At 47.4% G+C, this 22,023-nt stretch overlaps 2 protein-coding genes across 2 annotated transcripts; both read right to left on the reverse strand.

Moving 5' to 3' along the window:
• Positions 1–1,285: 1,285 nt before the first annotated feature.
• On the reverse strand, positions 1,286–20,112 carry NSUN4 (NOP2/Sun RNA methyltransferase 4). The gene is made up of 6 exons (XM_081087339.1): positions 19,787–20,112; positions 15,664–16,007; positions 10,168–10,322; positions 7,382–7,542; positions 3,655–3,779; positions 1,286–3,059 (listed from the first exon to the last, which is right to left on the reverse strand). Exons 1-6 carry the CDS (start codon positions 19,877–19,879, stop codon positions 2,783–2,785), a joined length of 1,155 nt encoding a protein of 384 aa, XP_080943465.1. The 5' UTR covers positions 19,880–20,112; the 3' UTR covers positions 1,286–2,782.
• On the reverse strand, positions 16,879–19,356 carry LOC308516396 (sperm head and tail associated protein-like; the record flags this gene model as incomplete). Its single annotated transcript, XM_081087338.1, has 1 exon — positions 16,879–19,356. The coding sequence occupies one exon, from the start codon at positions 19,354–19,356 to the stop codon at positions 16,879–16,881; it is 2,478 nt and encodes an 825-aa protein (XP_080943464.1).
• Positions 20,113–22,023: the final 1,911 nt, after the last annotated feature.

Consider the following 22,023-nt stretch of genomic DNA (forward strand, 5'->3'; position numbering starts at 1 on the left):
AATAGCTACATGTGACCACAAGCAATTTTTAATATCCCTGTCATTACGGTATTGCCTTATTTGTGCTAAAGTTACAATCCTATATAATAAAGAGGTACTATGCTAATTTGATCCTAATGGTGTTCGAGTCATGACCCGGCAGAAGCTGGTGGGCAGGGACAGGGGCAGAAGTCAAGTGCTAACATCGAGCTGCCTCGGAGGTGTAGGCTGCTCCCAACTGATGGGCAGGGACAGGGACAGCCGGCCAAGCCTGAGTCCACCCCAGCTCCCGCAGGTCCTGGGCTGGACAGTGGCTCAGCAGTGTCTCCATGCACAGTGCCCAGGGGCAGCTGCGAGGGGCGCAGGGCCTCGCTGAGGGGTGCTGCTGCTGCCGCTGCTCCTCAGTGGGTGCCCAGCAGGCTGGAGCCGGAGTGAGCGTGCACAGATTGACCAGCCTGCTATTGCTGTGCCCGCCCAAGCCCTGAGCCTGCATCCGAGCCGCAGACCCACCCTGTGCTCCAGGCAGGGAGAGGAGGCTCGAGTCCACCACCGCAAAGCCTGTGCTGCCACCTGCCTGCCTAGCTGGCAGGGACCAGGGTGTCACAGGCCAGCTGCTCCCGCCCTCAGTGGTGGAACAGGGAGGAGGGCGCTGGGTGCAGGGAGGGTACCTCAGCCGGGGTCCTCCCCGGCGCAGGGAAGGGGCCCGGCCTGGGCCTGGTGGGGAGCTTAAGAGGTCTGGCTCACCAGCCAGTTCATACAAACTGTTACTCTGCCATCTTCCTCCAGCTCTCCAAGCTAGCCCTCCTGCCCCACTGCCCAGGGGGAATGGGCTCCAGGCGACCTCCCCAAGCGCAGACTGTGGGCCTGGAGACTCGAGAAGAGTGCCGGTGGGGCCTGGGCAGGGAGCAGTGCAGAACTACCAGGGCAGAGCTGCTTCTGTGTCTTGGTGAACTTTGCAACCAACCCAAGAAGGAAACCAAGAGGGGAGAGGCTGGGAGCTGTGGATTCCCAGCACTTCAGTCACTTGAAAACAGCCCCACTTGGCTGTACGTTCAGCTGAGAAGTGAGGGGACTGAACACCACCATCGACTGGGCTCCAGTCGGTCCAAGCACCCATCATGAGAAGGAAAAAACGGAGGGAGGGGCCCTGAGGAAGGGAGGACAATCAAAGGAAATGTGTCTAGACCAGGGGTGGGCAAACTTTTTGACTCGAGGGCCACAATGGGTTCTTAAACTGGACCAGAGGGCCGGAACAAAAGCATGGAGTGTTTGTGTGAACTAATATAAATTCAAAGTAAACATCATTACATAAAAGGGTACGGTCTTTTATTTCAATAGTTTTATTCATTTCAAACGCGGGCCATAGTTTGCCCAAGGCTGGTCTAGACTTTCCCCAGCCCTCTCCCTCTTTCCACTGCCTACAAATGCCCCAGGCCCAGCCACAGTTCCATCTCCACCTTTTAGTCCCCTGTTCTCCAACCACAGAGGAAATAAGGAAGGAGTCCATGCTGCCTCCAGAAAGTACCTATATACCGGATTGACCAGTCCCCTCCCACAGGGGGAGGCCAGACTGTGGCTTAGGCCCCCTCCCTACTGGGAGGGGGCCTAAGCCGTCAGTAGGACTTCTGTGAGGGGTCCCGGACTGGGGGGGGGGGGGGGGCGGCCAGACTGAGGGATGATGCCCCGCCCTCCCCCGTGCATGAATTTAGTGCACCAGGCATCTAGTAATAACATAATTGGCATGCAAATAGTAAACACACTGTGTGAGGTGAGTCCATATGATCGTGGGAGGAAGAGCTCTTGAGTGATGTAGGGTGGGTCAAACAAATGGCAGCAGAGCTCAGCCACAGACCAGGAACAAGGGGAAAAAACCAGAACATAATAAGACATTAGGAGATTCCTAGGTGCTCAGAAGGCAAAGGAGGAGCACTGCCATTCCCAAGGAAGAGGCCTCATTATCCCCCACAATCCCAGTTACTACATCTCCAGTATCTCCCTGGCTACCTGTCATACATGAACTCAAGAAATACTTGCTAAGAGGAATGAACAATAGAAGAGACACACACAAGAGTAACACAACCCTGTGGTAAAGACACTTCCCCAGCCACAATTGGGCAGCAGTGCTGTGGCGAGCAGGAGGAATAGCTGGAATTATTCAGCTCAGAAGAGCTTCCTCAATTTAAGTAAGCTGATTGCAGTGGCTTAACATTTTTAGTTACTTGTTTCTTACATTAGATCACAGGCCATATGGAGAAACTAGGGAGCCTTATTCTGGCCCGCCGACTGCTCAAGACTGATCATGCAGGCCTCTCCTCAAGTGTAAGAGGGGCTCTGGAACCACACATTGAGCCACCTAGCAGCTAGTGCTCAGGAGCAGCAGCTGGTACAAGTAGAACTAACAGTACTTGGATTAATATGAGGCCCCCAATCACAGCCTCAGCTCTTTGGAGCTTCAACAATTTTATTGACTAAATGCTTCTTCCCAAGTTTACAGTATAAACTGTGGGCCTGCTCACTGGCTCCACCTCCTAAGCCCCCAATGGAGCAGGAACGTTTAGTATAGGCTTAGAGATGGAAAGTGGCAGGTGGAGTATAAGTGAGTTAGAAACCTGCTGATGCTCCACAACTGGACAGCAGGACAGAAAAACTCCTACTTCCTATTGCTAAAAACTATCTATAGAAAGACTTGAACACGATGGAGATAGGACCCAGAGTGCATCTTTGCCAATGGTCTCAGTTTCCGGTGCCTCTTTGGAGTACACCCTTTGTCTTCACACACCAGGGCTCCAGGAACAGGGTGATGCTATGTCAGTCTACACATTTTGCAAAAGTACATAGGCCCAAAATTGGCCAGGAGGTTCGGGATTACCAGCTCCCCAACCTGGCAGGATGGGAAAAAAGAGAACGTGTCCATGAAAAGCTTTCTGAAATGAGTCAGATCTTCCACCCGAACTTCGATGTTATATTGATTGGCCAGGAGCTCGATGGCACCTTGAACCACATACTCGTTCTGTAAGTGTGAGAGTGAGCAGGTGGAATAGACAACGTAGCCTCCTGGTTTTGTGGCAAGAAGTCCAGCCCTGAAACCAGAAAGAGACAAAACAGTGACTAGTGAGCTTCCCAGAGTAGGACAACAACAGAAAGAGCTAGAAGCATGGATAGTGGTGTCTACTGTGGAATGGATAGCTGTGTTAGCCTCTGAAGTCTCTTCCACAATGAAAAGTCATTCTCAAGGCAGAGAGCAACCCAATCTTATTCCATGAGCTCTCCTCTCAAAGCCTTCTTGAAATGACCCTGAGTTGTGGCTCTAGTTATGAACCAAACCCTGATGCTGGCTATGGATTGAGTCTTTACCGCAGTCCTACAGAATCTTGACCTCACTAACTATGCTTAAAACTTGAGCTACTTACTGATACTGGGACTAGCATGGAGAAAAGTGGACACACCAGTAAGTGAATCTATGTAGCCTACCATACTATGCATATCCTACTACATAGGGTTTTTATGTTCCAGAGAAGTAATATCCTCTTGATGTCTGACTCCTTCAGGCAGGTCCTCAGACAGAAGACCCTTCTATGGGTGATGGTCTTGGCAAGAGCTTCCAGTCCCCCACGTAACCAGAACCCCAGAGCATTCTGGCACAAAGTCCTGGGGGTATGTAAATCTATCACTCACGCAAGAAGCTGCACCTGCAGCATAGGTAACATCTGCCGCTCCTTCTTTCTCGACCGCTGAAAAATGTTGTTCTCCTCCTCATGAAGGGAGTGGCGGTCTGTGGTACAGGGCACATCCACCAGCACCTGCCCAGCAGTGTTAAAAGGTAAAGTATTAGAGCTCCTTAAGGCCAGGGCTATTTTAGGTCCCTGATCTGGGGGGTTTGCAGAGAGCTCCCTCTGCCAATGCTTCCATTGCAGAGTAGCTAACAAAACTCCTCATTTTAACCCAATAGACAATTGTGAAATATTGAGTGGGAAAACAGTATGTTTAGGTATACCCACGGCTGGTAAAAAATAAATAAATAAAACCAACACACAAATAGCTATAATTACATAATTGATATCAACCTACAAGAAGTCTTTAGTGCTTCAAAGCTCTGTCCTTGGTTCAGTCCTTAATTATTTGAATAAAATCATCCAATTTACAGATCATACAGTGCCCAGGGGGTAACTAATATACTCAATAACAGGATCAGGATTTATAATATCTTATGCTACCCTGACCAGGTAGCTCAGTTGGTTAGTGTTGTCCCAATTCACCAAGGTTGTAGGTTCAATCCCCAGTTCAGGGCACACACAAGAATCAACCAATGAATGAATGAATAAATGGAACAACAAACAATGTTTCTCTCTCTCTTCCTCCCGTCCTCTCTCTAAAATCAATAATTTTTAAAAAAAATCTTATGCTAAAACAATGTCATATCTGATATGAAAAGTTTTAAAGTGAGAAATGTAAAATCATTCATTTACTAAGAGCCTACCCTGGGCTAGGCACTAGAAACAAAAACAAAAAGAAAAATGTTTAATTGTCCTATGTTTATATTTCAAAAAAATAAAATCATCTAAGAAAAGATATGTTCATTTTTAACTAAACAGAAACTCCAAGTAAATTAATAATGACCCAGTGTTCAATACTTCGATGTTTTCCTAGGCTGCATGAATTGACACAATACATAGAGTCCCATATCTCAAGAACTATGAGAGGGCTGGCCTTCGCAAGAAAAAGCAACATTAAATAAGGATGCCCAGAGAAGGGCCACTGGGATGTTTAGAAAACACATCACAGAAAAGTAATAATTCTGTTTCCAGCAATGTAGTGAACTAGATGTCCTGAAAACCCTTGCAATACAAAACACCTAAAGACTGGATAAAATAGCCCTGGCAGTTTTTCTCAGTGGTTAGAGCGTCGGCCCTCAGACTCAGGATCACAGGTTTGATTCCCAGTCAAGGGCACGTACCTCAGTTGCAGGAGACAACCAATTGATGTGTCTCTCTCACATAAATGTTTCTCTCTCACTCTCTCCCCCTCCCTCCCCCCTTCCTTCCACTCTCTCTAAAAATCAATGGAGAAAATATCCTCACACCTCAGGTAAGGATTAAAAATAAAATTAGAGAAATCCTCAAAAATCAAAGAAAAAGCAGCATAGCCCCAGCTGGGTGGCTCAGCTGGTTGGAGTGTCGTCATGTATACCAAAAAGGTTGTGGGTTTGATTCTGGTTCAGGGCAAATACCTAGGTTTCTGTTTCAATCCTGGTCAGAGCATGAACAGGAGGCAACCAATCGATGTTACTCTTTCGCATCAATGTTTCTCTCTTTCTTCTTCTCTCTCTAAAATCAATAAACATATCCACAGGTGAGAGTTTAAAAATAAAAAAAAGTAAGCCCTAGCTGGTTTGGCTCACTGGATAGAGCGTTGGCCTGCAGACTTAAGAGTCCCAGACTCAATTCCAGTCAAGGGCACATGCCTGGGTTTCGGGCTTGGTCCTCAGTGGGGGGCATGCAGGAGGCAGCCAATCAATGATTCTATCTCTCTCTCCCTTCCTCTCTGAAATCACTAAAAATATATATTTTTTAAATGTAGGAGCACAGATCTAGGGAGGCATGCTGGAGCTGAAGCCAATGGCTTCTATCTTCTATCAAATCCCTAGTAACCAACACAAACACACCAAAAAACAAAACAAAAAACAAACAAAAAACCCCCCAGAAAACAGGGCACTGGGCCCATTTGAGATAGGGAATTGGGATGGAAATCCATAACAAAGCCAAAATCCTCAAAGGGCTACACTGTCAATCAAAGAATAAACTAGAAAAAAAAAATCAGCCCACAATGGACAAGAGAACTTGTCTGTTTTCGCTTAACTCTGGGCAAAAAGAAAAAAAAAATCTCCCTGATAATTTTTAATGACTAAAATAGAAGGTTCAAATCCAGAATGCCTGCATGATCCAGAAAATCCCACACAGAATAATTAATGGTCCTGGGTTAACAGATCCACCAAACACCTGGGAAAAGGAAATGCAGGTTCCTTGCTAGAGGAATGCAAATCCTCTAATTAACTAGGGCTCTATAATTAACTTGGGAATGATCATCCTATCCTATATAATAAAGAGGTAATATGCAAATTAACCCTCATGCCCTCACAAGATGGCTGCCTATGACCAGGCCAGCAGGGGAGTTAGTGAGGGACAACCAAACGACTGAACAAGCAGGCTGTGTGGTACAACCAGGCCAGCAGGGGGGGCAGTTGGGGCAACCAGGCCGGCAGAGGGGGCAGTTGGGGGCAATTAAAGCTGGCAGGGGGGGAGTGAGGGGCAACCAGGCCGGTAGGGGGGACAGTTAGGAGCGACCAGGCCGGCAGGGAGGGGGTAGTTGGGGGCAACCTCGCCAGCAGCGGGGGGCAGTTAGGGGTGATCAGGCCAGCACACAGAGACAGTGAGGGGTGATCAGGCTGGCGGGGGGTCAGGGGGGCAGTTAGAGGTGACCAGGCAGGCAGGCGAGTGATGAGGAGCCAGCAGTCCAGGATTGTGAGAGGGATGTCCGACTGCCAGTTTAGGCCTGATCCCCAGGATCAGACCTAAACTGGCAGTTGGACATCCCCCAAGGGGTCCCAGATTGGACAGGGTGCAGGCTGGGTTGAGGGGACGCCCTCCCCCAACCCCACCCCCCCCCCCACCCCACCACAAATTTCATGCACCGGACCTCTAGTAAGCTGATAAACAAAATCGTTTTCTCAATCCTACTCAAGGCAGAATAGCTTGTTGCAAACCAGCCCTCAAGCTGGAACAACTAGAAATGCTTAACAAAATATTTAAAATACCTATCTGAAATCATTAGAGATCTACTAAGGAAGCAAGAAATTTAAGGGTTTCTGAGCAACCAAGTTGAAAAATAAAATAAGCCTAATATACATTTTTTATACTCAGTCAGGTTCAAACTTGTTTTTGCTGCAGTCTCTAATGAAGATAGTAGTAGCCAGTCATGTAAGCTAAACTGACAATTCTGTAGATGATTGTTTTCTCCAAATCCCCTAGACTTTGGGTGGTGAGCACACAATAGAGTATACAAATATGAAAGTATAATATACACCTAAAATCTATATACTGTAATGTTATTAACCAAGGTTACCGCAATAAATTTAATTGGGAAGGGGGAACTAGAGAGTGCATACCTTATCTAATGGGAATGGTCACTACCATAAAACAGTTTAGTATTCTCACAAGGAAATATGGTCCCAGTTTTTGAGGACATCAAGGGAGTAAAAATTGTATTCTCTGTTCAAGAGGAATTTGCAGAGAGCTGACCTTATATGCTCAAAAATGTAGGGCTCAATCCTACTGCCCAGGGCCTGGAGTCAGGATGAGGAGGCCAGATTTGGCTGGCTGAATATCCCAGGACAGGAATCACTCACCCGGTCATAGGTGTCCCCCTCCAGTTCTCCCCACTTCCTGCCATCCCATGAGGTGACTCGAACTCGACTTTTATCCCTAACATCTTGAGGTACATAGCTGTGAAGGACCTTATGAAGTCTGCCTGTTCGGGAAGTGGAGAGATCATTGGCAGCAAGATTGCCTGTAGGAACATAAATTTGAGGGTTGTTTTTTTACTTCTGTAAAAAATGCCATTGGAATCTTGATAGGGATTGCACTGCATCTATAGATGGCTTTTGGTAGTACGGACATTTTATGCCTCTGGAAATAAAGGAACTTCAAAGGTCATGGCCCAACAAAACATCCCACAAGCAATGGTGCTAAAGTCAACAATAAAATAGGTTGTCCCTGGTGATTGTGGAGCCTCCATACCAGCCCTGGACCGCTTATATCCCAACTTCACTCATGTAAGAGAGAAGTAAACTTTTCTTCATTAAGCTAGTTGAGTTTTCTATTGTATATGACCGACCCTAATCCTAATTGATTCACCATCTATCTTTTATTTTCCCTTTTGTAACAGACACTTTGCTCTTGGTTCTACAATAAGAAAAAGTATTAACTGCAAGCTTGCTGATAAATGGCAATTGATACCTGGCCTCAGAGTCAAGGAGAGAAATGGAGGTGGGAAGTGTGGTTACGAACTAGAGAGTGAATGTATGGCAACAGAAGAAAACTAGACTTTGGGTGTTGAGCACACAATAGAGTATACAAATATGAAAGTATAATATACACCTAAAATCTATATACTGTAATGTTATTAACCAAGGTTACCGCAATAAATTTAATTGGGAAGGGGGAACTAGAGAGTGCATACCTTATCTAATGGGAATGGTCACTACCATAAAACAGTTTAGTATTCTCACAAGGAAATATGGTCCCAGTTTTTGAGGACATCAAGGAAGTAAAAATTGTATTCTCTGTTCAAGAGGAATTTGCAGTTGGATGTGAACTGAGAACAGAAAAGCTGAGTCCTATTCTGTCTCTACCTTCAATTTACATAAAAGGTTAAGTTATTTAATCTCTCAATGGCTCAATTTCCCCCTCCATAAAATATGAGGGCCGGACTAGGTAAACTCTAAGTTCCCTTCTGGCACTGAAATTCCTGTCTCCCTGGGATCAAGGAGTTGCTGGTAATTCAGCACACCTAAGAGCAACTCTCAAGTACGTCTCCTTGGCCCTTCTTGCTTCTCTTAGTTCAAGTTCCTCCTCTTCCAAGCAACCCTACTTGTTTCCATCCCTCTTCTGATGGATTTCCACATCACTCAGTAAGATTAGCGCAGCTCAACACACAGGCTGGGCTCTCTGGCACTGACCTCATTATGCTATATCAACATCTTTTCTCCTTTCCCTCTGGACTTCCAGAAGGCTGAGATCAAATGTGGTGCCTCTCTAGAATCATCCATGGGGCCTGTCACGAGGCTGGAAGCTAATGCAAGTTGTACAAGTTGTCTGATGAGAACTGGAAAAAAGGGTCCAGGCCCAACAAAAAGGTAGGACATATTGCAAGACAAGCCTGCCTGAGAGCCAGGGTGAATGTGAAAAACACAGCCCCCTTGTGGATATTTGTCAGGTCCTTAAGGAGAAAATACTGCCTATTTAAGGCAGGATGTAGGCCAGTGAATGGCTGAAGTGAACACTTGTAGTTCACAAGGCCCAACCTAGGCTACACTACTAAAATGGTAAGACTTGGGCCTGTTCCCAAAGAGTTAATAATTCTGAAGAGTGAGAAGATGCATACCGGTAAAGCTCTGATGCAAGGCTAATAATGTGCTAACAGCTGCAAGGGTGATGCCCAGGATTGGGCACATAGGAGACAGAGCATCACTTTTCAACTGGCCAGTAGAGGTCATGAGGAAAGACTTCCAGGAGGTGGCACACTTGAGCTGAGGCTTGAAAGTTAAAAGGGATCGGGTAGGAGTATTCTAGAGAGAAAACATAACATGAACCAAGCGGGGAGGCTAATTTGGGCAACAGAGTAGTAGGATATGGCTGAAGCACATAAAGCCTGGGGAATAACATAAAGCTATAAAGCAGGGGTGGGGAACGTCCCACAGACGCTATACGGCCCGTGAAATCATTTGGTCTGGCCCTACTAAGGCATTGGAGGTGAGTAAATTAAATGTTTGCCCAAATATAGCAGGCTAATTTTTAAGGTGATAATTTTGTATGGCCCGCCAATGATGTTATAAATATCTGAATGGCCCTTGGCATAAAAAATGGTTCTCCACTCCTGCTATAAAGGTTCACTGCAGCCAGATCTTATTACTTTAGCTGGCAACTATCTTAGAGATGAAGTAAATAGGGGTGAAAGTATCATATGGTAGACTGACTAGGGCAGTGGTTGGCAAACTCATTATCAACAGAGCCAAATATCAACAGTACGATTAAAATTTCTTTTGAGAGCCAAATTTTTTAAACGTAAACTATATAGGTAGGTACATTGTTATTAACTTAATTAGGGTACTCCTAAGGCTTAGGAAGAGCCACACTCAAGGGGCCAAAGAGCCACATGTGGCTCACGAGCCGCAGTTTGCCGACCATGGGACTAGGGCATTAATTTAATCTGCCTTCAGAGACCTTGCTCTGCTTGGCAATCTTCCTTGGCCAATTGATAGAGAAATAGAGGAAATAATCAACGACAGAAAAAATACACCAGCAAGCACTGTCCCCGCTCTGACATTAGGACCAAAGACATCATATTCAGTGTGCCCCTGACTGGGTGAAGTAGAGAGCTCTCGCTACCCAAGACACCAGCCCTCTGACTTACGGCAACAGCCAGTCTGAAGCAATGCTAGTGTCTTTCCCCCGGGGGCTGCACATAAGTCAAGCACCGTGTCGCCGGGCTGCAGGCCAAGGGCCAGGACAGGCAGCAAGGAGGCAGCATCCATCAGGTAGTAGTCCATGACACCTAGGCTGCCAAGCCTGGAAGAGAGAAGAGCACCTTATTGTCAAATTAAAAGTCAGAAGATCCAATGGGAGTCAAGGTCACCAAGTCCATGTCCTCAGGGGTTATTAAGCTCTACTCAGCAACAACTCATTTCTCAGACCCACACTCATTTATTTACTCACTCACCCACTCATTTACATAGCAGCCAGAGTAATCCTTTTAAAACAGTTCAATCCACTCTAATCCAGCCCCACTAGCCATCTTTCTATTTGTTAATTAAGCCATGCCTGCTCCTGTCTCAGACTTTTTGTTGCTGTACCTTCTACCTGCAACACTCCAATATCCCTCACTTGTTTCCTCACTTCTTCAGATCTCTCCTCACAAGTTACTTCATCAAAGGCACTGGTATTCCCTGACTACTCTATCTAAAAATAGAAACCACCTCCTCCCATCCCCTTCTAGCTCTCTATCTTGCATTATTTTTCTTTAAAACACTTACTATTCACTTTATATATACAGATGTGTGTATGTGTTTTCCCTCTGTCCCTCCCTATTAGAATGAGGGAAGGAATTTTGCCTGCTTTCTTTATCATAAACTGAAACAGTGCCTGGCATATAGTAGGAACCCAGTTTTACTGGGTTACATATTGAGATACAAAGTACTTTTTAGGCTCAGAGAGGAGTGTCATCACTTGTGCCTGCTGGAGTCCCGAGTTAGGCCTGATGAAGGCCCATTCCTTCATCAGGTAAAAAATATACAAAATAAAGAAAAAAGGATGGAAGGAGACTTGACTTGGAGTGACAAACACAATACACAGATGATGTATTACAGAAACTGTATACCTGAAATCTATGTAATATTATTAACCAATGTCACCTCAATAAATTAATTAAAAAATTAAAAGTAACCATAATACCAAAAAAAAAGGAAGAGAAGCATTCCAAGCTGAATAAAAATGAAGACACAAAGGAACAGAAGTGTGCAAACTCATAGCTTTTTCAGAAGCAGTGATAATCTGATAATCTGGTATAGTAGAAATACAAGGTACATGACACTGAGATTGGAAAGCAGATGGAAGCCAGGTTGGAAAAGGTCTTAAACCCTTTGCTAACGAGTTTGGACTACAACTTGTAGGCAGATACCAAAAGCTTAAGGAAAAGTATGTGTCTGATCATCTAGATGGAGTTTTAGAAAGCTAGGTGGGCTAGAAAGAACAAATTAGAAATATTAGTGAAAAGGCTGTTACAAGAGTCCAAGTGAGAGCTGACAAGGCATGAAGAGAGGCAGCAATGGTGTGGGTACAAAGGGACAAAAGACAACAATCCAACAGTCATAAAAGGACTCCTCACTTCCACGCTAGTTGTCATAAGGTGGTACAGCCATTCCCCATTCCCCTGCCTGAGACACAGCTCAGCATGACAGCCACTGGAAATAGACTCAAGGAGACAGAAACCTGGTCCTGGTGCCCTGACAGGAAGACTCTGGGAGAAATATATGACAAGACATAAGACATAGGTAGCACCACTGACAGTAAGCTACAACAGCTACAAATCCCCAGTCGTGAAGTTGTGACACCTCCCGCATTCAGGCTCAAGCCAGAATGGGATTTTTAAAAAAATATTTTTAGTGATTCAGAGAGGAATCAATTGACAGAGGGAGAGAGAGATAGAAACATCGATGAGAGAGAATCACTGACTGGCTGCCTCCTGCATGCCCCCCACTGGGGATCAAGGCCAAAACCCAGGCATATGACCTTGACCGGCATCAGACCCGGGATCCTTCAGTCCACAGGATGACGCTCTATCCACTGAGCCAAACTGGCTAGGGCTATGATGGGATATTTTAAGTCAAATCATGCTGGGACTGTCTGTGAAACTGTGTACCTCATGCCTCACAAAGGAGAATGAGAAGAAAACTGAAATATCTGAGAAAAGCATAGAATGCTAACACACCAGCACTGGCCCACAAAACCCATTCTCAAGTTCCTTCCTTTAGAAGCATCACTCCTTAACCTTTTTAGTTCACAGACAATTTTGAAAATCTGCTAAAAGCTACAGTGGCTTTTCAAAAAAAAAGTACAACAACTTTTCAGACAATTTCAGGAGTTTCCTGGACTCCCTGAATACATCTTTGAACTCCTGAGAGGTTAAGATTCCCTTGATATACACAGAGCCCATTAAGACAAGAAGGAAAAAAATGCCAACCAAGTCATATAGTTGCTTCCCCAACTACTCCCAAGGTGTCCTCCCTGAGTGGCAGCAGAGCACCTGAGACAACTTAGGAAACTACACGGTTCTTATTTACTCCATGGTTCTGCCTAAAGCTAATGCCTCCAAATTGGTCTCCAAACCTACTCCAATCTATGCACTCACCACCACAGTGACTAAAATGATCTTCCTAAAGCCCTAGCCAGTTTGGCTCAGTGGACAGAGCATCAGCCTGTGGACCGAAGGGTCCTAGGTTCAATACCAGTCAAGGTTGCAGGCTCCTCCCAGGCCCAGGTCCGGGTGGGGCGCCTGGTGGGGAGCGTGCAGGAGGGCAACCAATCCATGTTTCTCTCATATCGATGCTTCTCTCTGTCTTTTCCTCTCTCTTCCACCCTCTCTAAAAAAAAAATCAATGGAAAAATATCCTTGGGTGAGGATTAAAAAAGTAAAATAAACTGTCACTCTAAAATAATAATAATAATGATAATAAAAATAATCTTCCTGAAGCATAGCTTTGATGAGAATATGTCAATAGTAAGATATAGTACTTATTAGGGCTATATTGAACTAGGTGTTTAACATGTATAATTTCATTTAATTTTCAACCCTATGAGGAGAACCCAAATTCGAGAGCCAGTCTGCCTGGATCTCAAATCCAGCCCAGTTGCTCATTAGCTGTGTGGCCTTCAGAAAATACTCAACTTGTCTGTGCCTCAATATCCTCATCTATAAAAACAATACTCACCAGATAGGATTATTGTAAGGAGTAAAGAAATTAATATAAGTCAAATGCTTAGAAAAGCAGCTGGCACATAGTGAACTCTACTTATTCAATGCCACATGTCTCATAAATGATGAAGGCAGGAGGTAAATATAGGTTTTCTTGACTCCAAAGCCCATTCTGTGCATTGTTCTTCTCTTCTACTCAGAAACCCTTTCTGGTGGTTCTCTAAAACAAACCTTGGCAATTTACAGCAGTATGCACTAAAGGGCACATAGTATGAAGCCACCCAGCCCTGGCAATTTCAGCTATTTTTAAGCAACACTGGGCCACCAGAAAAAAATTTCCTTTCCCCAACCTACAAGCTCCTGACATCCAAGATTCCCACATATGGCCCACATATACTTTTCCAGCCTCATTTCTTACTACTCTTTTATTAAAAAATTATTTTTTTATTGTTTTGAGAGAGGAAGGGAGAGGGAGAGACAGAAACGTCAATGATGAGAGAGAATCATTGATCAGCTGCCTCCTGCACACCCCACACTGGGGTTCGAGCTCACAACCCGGGCATGGTCTTGACCAGGAATCGAACCGTGACCTATTTGTTCATAGGTCAATGCTCAACCACTGAGCCACGCAGGCCAAGCTCTTACTACTCTAAAGAATACAGCCTTGCCCTAACCGGTTTGGCTCAGTAGATAGAGCGTCGGCTTGCGGACTGAAAGGTCCCAGGTTCGATTCCGGTCAAGGGCATGTACCTTGGTTGTGGGCACATCCCCAGTAGGGGGTGTGCAGGGGGCATCTGATCGATGTTTCTCTCTCATCGATGTTTCTAACTCTCTGTTTCTCTCCCTTCTTCTTTGTAAAAAATAAAATATATTTAAAAAAAAAAAAAGAATACAGCCTTCCTTCAAGCCAGTTGCTAGGCCTATTGCAAAAGCCTCCTAATTTACATCCGCATTTCTAGCTTTGCCCCTCTCCAATGTTTCCCATGCAGCAGCCAAAATGATATCTTAAAAATTCAAATATGGTCATATCATTCACCAGCTTAAAACCTTTCATAGTTCCCTTTTACCCTTAGAGAAAAAGTCCAAAATCCCATCTTACCTACAATACCTTTATAATATGGCTCTTGCCTGCTGTAGTAGCCTCATATTTAGACTCTTACCCATGTCATCAGCTTTAAATCCTACTGTTTTCAGGTCTTAACTTAAATTTAACACCCTCAGAAAAGACTGGGTTATATCTCCTAATTATAGCATCTTGCACTTTTCCTTTGTAGTACTTATCAAAATCATAAATGGGGGGGAGGGGGGAGGTCAATTTATTTTTATTTTGTTTTTCTTTATTTATTGATTTGAGAGAAACATCAATTTGTTGTTCTGCTTATTTACACATTCATTGGTTGATTCTTGTATGTGCCCTGACAGGGGATCGAACCTGCAACCTTGGCATATTGGGACAACACTCTAACCAACTGAGCTACCTGGCCAGGGCCATAAGTAGTGTTTTAATAGCTGTCTTCCTCACTAGACTGTTAGCTCCATGAGGGCTTGTGTGCATCCATAATCCAGGCACTTAAGAACGCCTGGGACAACCTGCTTCTGGTTGGGGATTCATATGTAGCAGATCAGCTCCCTCACTGCGATCTATTGAAAGTCAGCCCTCAACACAAGGGTTTGTAAGAAAAAAGAAAAAAGAAAAAAGAATGCCTGGCATTTGGTATACAATAAAAATTTGTTGATTGAATGAATCAATCCTTCAAAGATGAATTCCCCATTCTACAACTAACTCTAATCTGTTCTTTTCTCAGTTTATAAAGCACAATTTAGCATTTGATTAGCTTCTTTTCCATTCAACTTCATACACATCTGAGCATTGGATCAGAAGACCAGAAGTTTTCCTTTCTTTTTCCTGGAGTGCTAACTCTGTGCAAGCCCTGTTTCCTGGGCAAGTCCCTCTTCTTCTTTGGTACCATGAGGTTACTTGTCCTACTCACTTTAATGGGTGATTATAAGAAAGCAGTTGTAAATAACACAAATTTTAACTGGAGAGGATGTAGTAAATGCTCAAGTCAGAGGTGGTTGTTTTCTGTAGGAGGCAGTAGATCAGAGGAGGTTCAAAGACCAGGTTCTGGTGTCAGACCACCAGAATCTATTTGTTGTACCACTTACTATCTAAGGGACCTAAAGCAAATAAGGACTTCAACTTCTCTGCACCTGTTTCCTCAAATGTAAAGAAGAAAAATAATATTACCTCTGAGGGCTATTAACAGAACAAAAGGAGATCACATATGTGCAGCACTTAGAAAAAAGGCTAACATGTATAAGCACTCATTAAATACTAGCAATATTATGATCTCTATTTAAGACGGCAAAAGCTGGGTCTCTTCCTGTCTGCTTCCAGCAGACACTCAAGACAGCCCCAGCCATGGCTCCAGATACTACCTGGCAGGAGGGAAACGGCTGACATCCCCTCTGGTGAAAGTGAAGCATCGAAGGTTTGGACTGCAGGCCCAGGAAGCTGGGGATGGAGCTGCCATCTGGCCACTCTCAGGCTCCAGTTCCCCATGGGAGTGGGCTTTATTCACAAAGTCTCTGGCATGCAGCTGCTCCAGGTCATCACTCACATGATCGCAGGCAGCAAAGTTATTGACCAGTGCACCATACTTCTGCTCTGAGAGAAGACTGACCCGGATCGATGGCCAAAGATCTCCAAACTGCACACCGTAGGTCATGTCAAAATTCTGCAGAGCCAGGCGAGTGGCAGGAAATTTGGGCTCTGTGGTAGCCTACAAGGGAAAGAACAGACTTATTTGTCTTCCAGTCTTACCTCTCTATCCCCTACTGCCCGACCCCAGCAATAAATCAGATCTCTAGAGATAATGTGGATCCAGTTAGTGCCCACTCCTGCCTTTGGACCCTTCTTCTGCCAGCCAGAGAAGTGTGGGAGAGAAAAGTACTAAGGAGCTGGTCTATCTCAGGGGTGTGAGAGAAAGGCAGCTGTAGTTCTCACAATAGCATGTGGGGGTCACCAAGAAAGGGGCACTCCTCCAGGCCTTGGAGTAAGAGGAACTTAAGAGAATGAGAGCTCAGAAGAGGACTTGAGGAAAATCTACAGAAGATTGGAAGAAATTATGGAGCCCTTAGGGAAAGTATCAGGCTGAAAAGCAAAAGACCCTTTCTCTCTGACTAGCCCTTCCATTTTCTAAAGCACTTTCATGTCTCCTAGCTTATGTGAGCACAACAGATAGTTCAGTGGGATACGAAAACATCAATCTTCCACATTTGATGGAGATAAGAGTACTTACCTAAGGTTATGCAGTGGCAAAAACCATAATGCGATCACAGGGTGGAGGGTAATTCTGGAGAGTTTCCAGACCCCAGGAAGGTAGGAAAAGGAGAGTTCATTGAAATTTTAGGGTTCAAACCAAACTGGGAACTTCTAGGATGACTTCTATGGGAGTAGCAGAGAGGGACATCAGTCAGGCTTGACGAGCATAAAAGTAGATTAAAAGGAAAATGAAGGTATCAACTGAGGAGTCCATAAGTTGGTCCTGATTGCCACAGCTGAGTGTTACTATGGCTGGCAGTCCTGTTCCTGTCTGTGAATTTTGCTTTGGCCTGGATTTCTGGTTTGGTCAGAACTCTTGCTCTTGGCTCTCATTTCTTATTACAGTGGGGACTCTTGCTCCAGCTCCTGCTGTGATGAGAGCTTTTGCACTTGCCCTGCCTTTTGAGATGGTGGGAACTCTTGTTTTGGCTCTTGCCCTGCCTTTTGAGATGGTGGGAACTCATGTTTGGACCTTGACTTTTTCTATATTGGGGACTCTCACTCTGTCTTTGAAATATAGCAAGTTGAAGATTCTCACTCTGATCCTCATTTAAGCTTTGGTTGGAGCGATTGGTCAGGCTTTGATTTCTGCTAAGATGGCGACACTTGCTTTTACTCCGACTTCTGCTAAGATGGTTGGGATTCTCACACTGGCTTCGACTTCTGCTTTGGTGGGTATTCTTGTTCTGGTTGTCACTACTCTGGCATTTATTAATTATAACAGTTGAACTGCAGCTGGGAATATTGCTACTACAGCTGGAACTCGTGGATGAAGGCAATGGAGAGCTGTAGGGTATCTGGGGGGGCTCTTTGCAAGAGCCTTGAGAAGCCACAGAGTATACATGGAGGCCACAGGGCGTAGTATCAGGGTGGCGGCAGGGTCGGGGGGCAATGGGTAAACTCTGGGGGTCAAAAGGTGTTCTTAAAGGGATAAATGAATAGATGTGGGTAGAACATGGAGGTCCTACATGCTGTCGAGGGGGTTGGGGTGGGCCCCTAGGGGTGCCGTAAGTGCCACAAGGAGGCACCATGGGCTGGTTAGGACACTGAGGGGGCCCCGTGGAACCAGAGAGTGGGCAGGGATTAGGGGTGGAGGGAACCACAGAATATATATGGGCATTGCAAGGGGTTCCCAGAGGTGGTCCATGGGGGTAGCTCTGAGCATAAACATTAGGTAAGATAGAATCACAAGGAAGGCGGGGGGGAGGTGATGTGGGATTAACAGTTTTCAGGGTTCTAGGGACCAGAGTAGGTAAGATAGCCCCTTGGGGAAGTGTTTGGGGGCAGGAATTTGAACAAGCTGTGATGGAACAAGAAGGATCAGAGAGACCACAAGGGTGGGAGGGAAGTGGAGGAGAGGCGCTATCCTCAGGGGGCTTGGGCTGATCAGAAGGAGTGTTCTGGTCAGGGCTGCAGGGAGCACATGGCTGTTTTAACTCTGGAGATCTGGGGGATTTCACTTGGGGATAAACTGGGGTAAGGAGAGAGGGTTCATTATAGCTTCTACGGGGAGGTGACTGCGGTGGAGATATAAACTGGTTGCCCAGGGGTGAAGGGAAAGAGAAGGCAGAATTAGGATACTGCGCAGACTGAGGGAGAGGTGGCTCCTTGGAACAGGGGGAACCAGAAATCGGGGTGCCAGAAACAAGGTACGAGTTCCCATTAGTCTCCCAGGAGGAAACGGACTCTAAGCAAGGCTTCCTGGAAGCCTGGGACTGGAGTGAGCAAGAAGAATCAATCATCCCGGCTGGTAAAGGGTTGCCACAATAGGGGCGCCCAGGGGTAGACACGGGGCCCTCTGGGGGAAGATGGGAATAGTGATGGGAGTCCTCTTGAGGGGAGCGAGGACAGCCGGGCACATTTGCCTGGGAAAACAGGGAGCCACAATGATTTTTCTCCAGGGGTGGGTCAAGCGGGGGTTGAGGTTTACGAGAGTCTGGAGGCCTCAGATGACCCAGGTACAGCGGGCCAGTGGGCGGGGGAGATGCTGAAGAAGGAGAATCGTTGTAACTTCTCCCTGAGGACCAGGTAGGGTACAGAGGGGAGATCCGCGAGACGTGCAAAACCCCGTGAGAAACGGGTGGGTAAATTACTGGTCTGTATTCCATGGGCCGGTGAGCAAGGTAAGGGGAAATCACGGGGCCAGTCACCGGGCATGTGACCAGGGCTGCAGGGTACTGCGCAGAGTAACAGAGGTAGGGGCTCTGGTCCATGTACGGGCTTCTGGGGCCGGGCCACGGTATTCTCGGGGGACTCATCAGGCTGCAATAGGGGCTCTGCGGATGGAGAGGGGGTGACCCCCTGAGCCTGAATCGGCCAAAACAAGGGCTCGGAGGGGGTGACCCCCAGTAGACAGGCTCGCAGCAGGGTTGCCTTCCGAGGAGGGGCAAACAGGGTTCAAAGGCACATCTCGCCAGGCGTAGGGGAGGCTGTGGGGGTGGGGAGAGGGGCGGTGGGGGCCGGGAGGGCACCGGTTCCGGCAGGGAGCCGGGCCGGCCCGTGTCAGAAGAAATCCCAGGGCCGCAGGTGAGGCCAGAGAAGGGGTCTCTGGAGAACTGGGGGGAACCCGGAGGGTGAGTGGAGCTGACGCACCCTTTGCCCTGGTTTGGGGAAGGGCTGGCGGGATGGGCAGGGGGATCGCTGTAACCTTTCCTGGGCCCCAGAGGCAGCTCGAGGGTGAGGAAGGGCGAGAGTCCTTTCCCGGAGGGCGGCGGGGACCCAGGCAGAAAGGGGAAGTTGCTAGGGCCTTTTTCGACAGGCGCGGGCGGCCGGGCTGAAAAGTCTACCCGGAAAGGAGAGAAAGTCATGTGGGAAGGGGGGGGGGGAGGGAAGGGGGGGAGGGGAGGGAAGGGGGGAGGAAAAGGGGGATAGGGACGTGGACGGGACAGCGGGCGTCCCGGGGAAGATGGCCGAGCGCCGGGAACAAGAGGCCGTGACGTAACTGGAAGAATGAGGGCGGCGGTGATGACGTCAGTGACGGAGGCGGAGACAGGAGGCTGCAGACGGAACACGAGGGGGAGTCGAGGACTAGAGGCGAAATAAAAGGGCGGACAAAAGACACGGGCGCGGACAGCACAGACGCGAGAAGGAGGGGCTAGTGACGCCCCCCGAGGGGCGGGGAAAGAGGCCAAGGGCGCCCCACGGGGCGGGAGTGACGAACCTCACGGCAAGTTTCCCGGGAGCGGCCGCCAGGGGCCGCAGTTACCGTTCCCTCCTGGGCTTCCGGCTAGCCCTTACCCATTTCTTCTTATGTCGGTGTCTCCGCAGGACCTTCGCGAAGTCCGCTCGCCTCAGCAGGTGCCGAGCCCCGCTCACTACCAGCGAAGCCATGTCAGCGTGCCCCGCCGGGTAGTTCCGACCGGAACTGCAGCGCGAGACACCGTGTTCCGAGGTGGCGCGCGCGCTCCGCCGTAAGGGGCGGGGCTGGAGGAGGCTCCGCCCACCCGGGCTCTCCGGGGCCAACCGGCCCCTCCAGGGTTCCCTTGAGGATGCTGGACCAGAGCAACTATTCGCCCGGAATGGTGGCTCCGCCTGGATGCTTGGTGCATTGGGAGAGACTCCGTGAAGGCCTCATCCCAGAAGGGGGTGTCAGGGAGGCCTGGGAGCTAGCAGTTGGTACTGAAGGGGTTAGGTCCCACTTGTAATTAAAAGAGAGAAAGCACAGGACTTGCTGGTTGATTGGCCCCATATTTAATAGTGCACACTACACCACCAGTCAATAGCTGTGCTCTTACCCTACTTTTATTCTTATAACTTATTACCACCTAATATGTATTTATTTTCTTATAGCCTGCAAAGTTATTTCTTCTTCTTTTAAATATATTTTTATTGATTTTAGAGAGAGAGGAAGGCAGAGGGGTAGAAAGAGAGAAACATCGATCAGCTGTCTCCTGCACATCTCCTACTGGGGCTCGAACCCCACAACCTGGGCACATGCCCTGACCAGGAAATGAACCAGCAACCTTTTGGTGCATGGGAAGATGCTCAGCCAACTGAGCCACACCAGCCAGGGCAAGTGATCATTTCCAAAAGGTGAAAAACATGCACTCCCTATGTTCATTGCAGCATTATTTACAATAGCCAAGATTTGGAAGCAGCCCAAGTGTTCATCAGTAGGTGAGTGGATAAAAAAGCTGTGGTACATTTACACAACAGAATACTACTATGCCCTAAAAAAAACCCAAGAAGGAAATCTTACCCTTTGCAACAGCATGGATGGTCCTGGAAAGCATTAAACTAAGTGAAATAAGTCAGCCAGAGAAAGACACGAACCATAATTCCACTCATGTGAAATCTAATGGACAAAATAAATTAACAAACAAAATAGAAAAGACTGACAGCTGTCAGAGAGGAGGAGCATTGCCCCACTGGTGAAGCGATGAACCAAAAACAACAACAACAACAACCTCATAGACACACAACAGTGTGGTGATTATCAGAGGGAAGGGGGAGAGGTAGAAGAGGGTGATATAAATGGTGATGGGAGACCTGACATGGGATGGTGAACACATGATACAATATACAGATGATGTGTTATAGAATTGTACATCTGAATCCTATATAATTTTATTAACCAGTGTCACCCCAATAAAGTCAATTAAAAAGGTAAAAAAATAACTCATCCTATCTAATAAAACAGAAACATGGTAATTGGTGTACGACCGCTACCCTTCCCATTGGCTAATCAGCGAGATATGCAAATTAACTGACAGCCAAGATGGCCGGTAACCGCCAACAAAGATGGTGGTTAATTTGCATACTCGCAATGATGAAAGGCGAAAGGGGAAGGACTGAAGAATGGTGATTGGCAACCCAGGCGGCAGGCAAGAGTTGGGGGGCGGGCAACGGCTGCCTTTCCCCACCCCCCAGTGGGGGATCACCATGGGAAAGCTGGGGTTGCCGGCTGGCCTGTGGCCCTGATCGCCATGGCAATTGGAGGGCAGGAGGGACGGAGGGCAGGCCAGGCAGCAACCCCGGACCCCCACCATGGCAATCAAAGGGCGGGAGGGCGGGGTGCAGGCCAGGCAGCAACCCCGGACCTCTGCCATGGTGATCGGAGGGCGGGAGGGCCGTGTTGCAGGCCAGGAAGCAACCCAGACTCCCGGAACCTCTCTTAAAGGTTCTCTTAAGGCAGTTGGCGAGGGACCTCGGAGAGCCCCGGGAGCCCTGGTGCCACCAAAACTGAGACCCGAGGCCGCTCTCCCCAGAAGGTCCAGAGAACAGCCACTGCAGCCCACCCCCACCCCAGCGCAAGGCATGGCACGCTGGGCCCGAGGACCCACCCCCTCCCAGAGGCCCCTCGCTTGCGCATGCAGCCCTGGTCACATCACCGGAGCAGCTGTAAGGCACAGAAAGCACCATGGACAGCCGCTTGCTCCCACCCGCATTTGCAAAGACAAGGCCGGAGGGTGTGAGGGCCGCTCACATCTCCTTCTCCCTCCTTTTGCTCCTCCTCTGGCTGCTTAGCTCGCCCA

This window comes from Myotis nattereri, assembly GCF_964212035.1.
Source record: "Myotis nattereri genome assembly, chromosome: 3".
NCBI classification, from domain to species: Eukaryota; Metazoa; Chordata; class Mammalia; order Chiroptera; family Vespertilionidae; genus Myotis; species Myotis nattereri.